General features: G+C 43.0%; 1 protein-coding gene across 1 annotated transcript; it reads right to left on the reverse strand.

The window, feature by feature from the left end:
- Positions 1-5,985: 5,985 nt before the first annotated feature.
- LOC110027588 lies at positions 5,986-6,736 on the reverse strand (the record flags this gene model as incomplete). Its single annotated transcript, XM_020729084.1, is given in 1 exon segment — positions 5,986-6,736. A coding segment is annotated over 1 exon segment (618 nt), but the record flags the coding sequence as incomplete, so codon positions are not given.
- Between the last annotated feature and the right edge of the window lie 247 nt (positions 6,737-6,983).

The following is a 6,983-nucleotide window of genomic DNA, read 5'->3' on the forward strand; positions in this document are numbered from 1 at the left end:
TGAAAGACTTTTGAACACATTTGGAAAGTCAAACGGATTGCGACGCTAGCAAGCTTATACTCGAATTGAGTGTCTCGACAAGAAGAATCTAACGAGCCCAAGATCACTCAATTCTGACTTCTTTAAGACACTCAAATGTCCATTAAATGTTGTTTGATCGGAGGAAACTCTCTGGACCGTCTGATCAAAATAATTCATATTTTTTATTAATGATACCCTTAACACTATAAATATAGCTCCACCCTTCACATGAGGGGAGATACTTCAAACTTCAGAGAGAAATGGAAGCTCTGAGAAGGAGCTGAAGTCCAGCACCATCCTGATTGTTGTTGATCATTGCCGATCGCCATTGACCACCGCCTGCCGTCGTCGATACCCGTTGGTCACCCGTCCGCCACTATCAACCGTCACCGTTGATCACCACCAATCATTGTCGATCACCACCAACCAGAAGTCGTCAGTCATCGTCTTGGGACATGAGCTCATCACTACGGTTCATGTGCCAACAACGACCTATGTGGTTCACAGCTTGTGCAACTCCCGAATCTGACCCCCGCAACCTATGGACGTCATTCATACTCGACCTTATGACCTACATGGTTCATACATCGTGCAGCTCCTGACTCCAGCCCTACATGGCCTACCAGCGTCATTCATACTCGCCCCTACGACCTAAGTGGTTCATAGCTCATCCAACTCTCGACTCTGGCCCCTGCGGTCTACGGACGTCACTCATACTCGCCCCTATGGCCTACCTGGTTCACACCTCATGCAGCTCTCGACTCTAGCCCCCTGTTCTACGGACGTCATTCATACTCGCCCAAACAACCTACGTGATCAGCAGCTCATACAACTCTTGACCACCCTTGCGACCTTCGGATGTCATTCATATTCGCTCATACGACCAATGTCTTGCAGCTCCTGACTCCGGCCCCGACGACCTACAAACGTCATTCATACTCACCACTATAACCTATGTGGTCCACAACTACCATAATTGCTTACTACGATTTTTGTGGTCAATCAACGCTTCTGGAGCAACCATTTACAACACTCACGATGAACTACTACCTCCACAACAATCAATAATGACCCTTGCAACCTGCTTTCACCAAGAATTATAACTAGATTATAGTTATACACCTTTGTAATTCAATATTCCCTAATTTATGAGAAGAATAGACATGTGTACTCTTCATTCACAGTGGCTTATTTCAACAGGGTTAGGCCTCGTGGTTTTTCCCCATTTCAAGAGTTTTCCACATAAAATTCGAGGTGTATCATCTTGCTTACTTTTCTTCTCTTATCTGTGTGTGTTGAATTCTCGTGCAACACTAAGACGATAATCCATTACTCTACCGTCACGAATTTTTTTTGCACGCATCAGTTTGGCGTCATCTGTGGGAAGCGAAGTCCCATTCGGTATTGTCTTACACTGTACGACACCATGCTTCTACTTCCTTTCCTAATGATGTACTTCATCCAACTAGCGAAGGAACCTCCTTCAAGCATGAAGATCATCTTCGATGCATTTTTTAATTTGGGTGGCAACTTTCACTGTAGTCTCAAAAGGTCGTTCACATCAACGTCCTGGGCACGATTGTAGTAGGGTTGTCTTCTCACATCTTATTAAGTACAAAGTATTTCACAATTTCTTCCAGGCTGGGGGGCAACCTTCACTGTAGTCTTGAAATGTTATTCTTGTTAACTTCCCCGACACGACTGTGGTGGGGAAGTCATCCCATATTTCATTCAGATTACAAATCCACGAGAATAGAATCGCTTCTGTACAGGGGGAAATCTTTAACCCAAATAGCACTTCCTCACTGCCACCTCATCGTATTGAGGTTCTTCAACTAGATCAAGAAGTTGATCTCTTTAAGACCCATTACATGGGTTATTTTACAAGCTCACATGGAAAACACTCACGTTGGGGGCAAAAGGATTCAAAAGCAAGAAACTAATAAGTTGTCAAACATTTTTCGTGAGTATGACTGCAACCATATTTCCAAGAAAACATACGGTACATTGTGATCTACGCTCTGGTCTCGAGAAACGCAGAGCATCTCATACACCTCATTCTAGGCTTAATCGATCCCAAGGGGGACTTGATTTGACCTCTTCTATTACATGCTACAATCGTCAAGCAAAAACTTTGATATACAACCTTGGATAGGTCATAAATCCTTGGTGGATTTCCTTCAACCTCTTCCATAATAGGTTACGGTCGTCAAGCAAATGCTTCGACCAACAACCTACGATAGGTCAACCATCCTCAGTGGATTTCATACAACTTTGTTAAGAGTTAATACTGTTGACCATTTCTGGTGATACAACTCAAAATTGGTCTTACATCCTCAATGGATTCTCCCTTCAACCATGCTCTTGGAAGTTAAACCTAGAAGGCAAGACCCAATAAAAAGCTACCATGCTGCTGGGAGACGAGCTTAAGAGGGTCTTCACTACAAAAATCAAAAGGTTACATGTCTTAGAAAGTACCGGTTCAAGCTCCTATAAGACATGTGGGAGAGTGCAAAATTTAGGAAGACATGAACCACAAAAGATACTTGATTCTTTATTTTATAAAAAAATTTGTTCTAACTTTGATTACAGAATTTTGCATAACTAAGAAGCCACAACTAGTGTGGAAGAGACAAAGAAATACATTATCATCATCTACAAAAGTCACATCAGATGATAAAAAATGCTACAAATACCAACATATACTTATACAAGAGTTACAACAAATCCACTCATCTTCAAGTAGAGTTGGCATTGCCTCCCCAAAATTCCAGTACTCCGATGATAGTGAGGCGATCTCCAAATATAACCACCACATAAGCATGAAAATCTTCTTCTCAAAGCGCGGCAGAAAAACTACAACATTTCTTGAAGAAATGTGCAAGAGAGACACGACATCAACCAGAAAGACGATCCCGTTGCTCACCCGCTACGCAAGATGGGAACAACTTTCCTCTTCGCCGCAATGTGAAAGAATATCTCATTGCTTCCTTGCTACACAAGACGGTGACTACTTTCCTCTTCATTGCAGCTCTTCCCTGCAACTCTTCACCTCAACTCTGCACAACAATTTTTCACCTCAACTCTGCGCCCAAATTCTTTATCGCAACTCTTTGTAGCAACGCATCGCCATGACGCATTTTTGTGACGCACCGCCGCAATAGGTCGTGTTGTTGCGATGCTCCGCCGCCATGTATCGCCGCAATGCATTGCGTCCCCGCGATGCCCCGTCGCAATGCTTTGCTCCAACGCGTCGCCGCAAAGTTCTGCCGCAACACATTGCCTTGAATCATCGCCGCCTTGAATCATCGCCCCGACGCATCGCCGCAACCCGTCATGATGCTGTGACGCCTCGCTACAACGCGTCGCTGCAACGTCCCACTGCAACCCTCCGCTGCCACATTTCACCACAATGAGTTGTGTCACCACGACGCCCCGTCGTGATGCCCCTCCTTGATGCTCTGCTGCAATGCGTCCCTACAATGCTCCTCCGCGATGCATTGCCGCGCTGCACCACCTCAAAGCGTCATGTTGCCGCGTCGCCCCGCTGCAACGCGTCGCCGCGACGCTCTGCCTCGAGGCATCGCCTTGAAGCGCCGCCGTGAGTACCAGTTGTGATGCGTTGCAGCGAAACGTCGCTACGACACACTACCGCAACGCTTGTCGCGACTCTACACGGTTCTTTAGGCCTATTTATAGGATAAAAAAGGGCTTTGACCATTAAATGTTCATTATTATAGACTTCAAAAAGAAGTGCAACAATTAAATACTCATTATTATAGACTTAAAAATAAAATACAACCATTAAATGGCCATTATTGTATATATATATAAAAACTTTTCATATTCCTCGTGAAATTAATTTCATTCATTAAAAAAAAACAAAAAAATCTTGTCATATTGCTGATGAAATCAATTTCAATTATAAGAAACAAAATTGATTCTTTACGCATGTAGAGGTATTTATGTCATCATGCTCATCAACTTAATTACATCCTTAGATAAATTATACTTATAATAATCCAAATGATCATTATATATAATACATTAATTAAAAAATAAATAAATAGTCCGGATTTTGATATTTTCGGATGACAAAGATGATCTCGCCCGAAAATAGCGATGCAAATGATACGGCACCAACAAATTTTCATCATCCGACATGAATCTCGATGCAATATTTTGAACAAGAAATATTAAAACTTTATTTAAAAATCATCCAGAGGTTCTATTTGAACAAACTTATGGTTGAACTGACCGACTCGATGTGACGGGCCTAATGATATGAAAACTAGTCCAATCCGAGTCAAATCAAGCTCAGATCAAGTAATTAAACCACTCTTGGAAGAATTATGGACACATTTGGAAGATCAAACGGATGGCTACACTAGCAAGCCTATACTCGAATTGAGCGTCTCGACGAGACGAATCCAACAAGCCCGATCACTCAATTCCGACATCTTTAAGGCACTCAAATGTCCATTAAATATCGTTTGATTGGAGGAAGCTCTCTAGACCGTTCCAATCAAAATAATTCATATTCATATATTAATGACACCCTAAACACTATAAATAGAGTCTCACCCCTCACATGAGGGGAGAGAATTGAAACTTCAGAGAGAACTAGAAGCTCTGAGAAGGAACTGAAGTCTAACATCATCCCGATTGTCGTCGATCGCCGCCGATTGCCATCAATCACCGCCGACAGTCGTCGACATCCGTCGGTCACCGTTTGTCACTGTCAACCATCACCGTTGATCACCACCAACTAGACATCGTTAGTCATCGTCGTCGGACATGAGCTCATCACTACAGTCCATGTGTCAACAACGATCTACGTGGTTCACAGCTTGTGCAGCTCCCGAATCCAACCCTCCAGCCTATGGACGTCATTCATACTCACCCCTATGACTTACGTGGTTCATATATCGTGTCGCTCCCGACTCCGACCCCCACGGCCTACGGACGTCATTCATACCCGCCTCTACAACCTAAGTGATTCATAGCTCGTGCAACTCTCGACTCTGGCCTCTCAGACCTACAGACGTCACTCATACTCGCTCTTATGGCCTACTTGGTTCATACCTCGTGTCGCTCCCAACTCTGGCCCCCACGATCAACGAACATCATTTATACTCGCCCAAACAATTTACGTAGTCATCAGCTCATGCAACTCATAATTGTCCTTGCGGCCTACAAATATTATTCATATTCGCCCCTATGACCAACGTTGTGCAGCTTCTGACTCCGGCCCCGGCGGTCTACGGACGTCATTCACACCCGCCACTACGACCTATGTGGTCCACAGCTCTTATAACTGTTTACTACAATTTTTGTGGTCAATCAACGCTTTTGGAGCAATCATCTACAACACTCACGATGGACTACTACCTCCATAACAATCAATAATGACCCTTGCAACCTGCTGTCACCAAGAACTCTGTCACACCTGCTGTCACCAAGAACTGCAATTAGATTGTAGATATTCACCTTTATAATTTCATCTTCCCTAATTTATGAGAAGAATAAACATATGCACTCATCATTTATAGTGATTTATTTCAACTAGGTTAGACCACATGATTTTTCTTCATTTCAAAGGTTTTCCACGTAAAAATTTAAGGTCTCATCTTGCTTACTTCTCTTTTGTTATCTATGTGTGATGAATTCTCGTGCAACACTAAGACAATAATCCATTAATTTACTCTCGTGAATTTTCTAACACGCGTTAAAATAAAATTTACAAGAATTTGTGCTTGAAGCCGCGGCCTTCCGCTTAAATACAATAATAATAACAATAATAAATTAACGACCCAATTTTGATATATTTACATATCTTACACTTAAAGCTTTGCTTTTCTGCATAATGAAAATACTATGCATAAATAGGGTGGCAGGAACGTAAATACATAAGAAATGGGTGATATATATGTAAATATTCTATTTTATTTTTGCGTAACGCTGGGCTGATTCTTCGGAGAACGAGACCACGGCCAAGGACTCTTCCCTCAGAAACCGCTGCTGCTTCGCGATGAACTCTTCTATCTTGCGCTGGAAATGCTCTGCATCTTCCTCTCCCTCCGATTCTCCACTGTCGTGCGCCAATGCCCCTTTTCTTTCCCTCTCCAAAACCGCCGTCTCAGCTCGCCGGAGCTCCGGCTGCTCCCGAACTCGCTCAAATTTCTCCGATTGGCTCCGCCTAACAGAATTAACCTCCATAAAAACCTTCTTTTCGTCGCACAGTAATTCTTCAATCGGCTCTAGGTGAAGCGGCGAAGGATAAGACATGTCGCAGTAGTTGAATTCAGAGGAGATGGATTCAGGGGAGGATGAAAGTTGGCGGGATTCGGCCAAGAGGAGAAGGACGATTGTGTTTCCGAGAAGAAACACGAAGCTGGGGCTGATGAGGATGGCGGCTGCGTGGCGGAGGAAATCGCCGGGGTTGTTCGGAGGTATGGGGATATAGAAGGAGGAGTAGCAGAGGAGGAGGAGAGCGGCGGTTGCTCCGATGTAGCGGAAGTGTAGACGGAATTGTTGGAGGAGGTGGAAACGTCGGGCTAGGGTTTGTATTTCGGATTCCATTGGGGGATTCGGATTGAAGGAGAATGGGTGAGCTTTCTTTCTCGACGAGCAGAGTGGAGTTCTTCGGCTAGTGGGGATGAACAGGGCTGAATTGAGCAGGGAACCGTTTTTCTTTGTTTTTATATTAAAGAGAGGAGGATAAGTTTCGAATAAATAAATGAATATTTTAAATGTTTTGTAGAAGATTAATGTAGGGTTAGACTCATGGTCGTTTGAGACCGGTTTTTTTACATTTATTTTATTCTGTAAATGGCTTTCAATATTTAATTTGTTTTAGATCTTTTTATTTTATAAGAAATTGTGGGATGTATTAGACTAATGATATTGATGCATCATCAATAAATATTTATCACATATCCAATATGAATCTAGATGTAATT

Source organism: Phalaenopsis equestris, unplaced genomic scaffold (assembly GCF_001263595.1).
Source record: "Phalaenopsis equestris unplaced genomic scaffold, ASM126359v1 Scaffold000428, whole genome shotgun sequence".
NCBI classification, from domain to species: domain Eukaryota; kingdom Viridiplantae; phylum Streptophyta; class Magnoliopsida; order Asparagales; family Orchidaceae; genus Phalaenopsis; species Phalaenopsis equestris.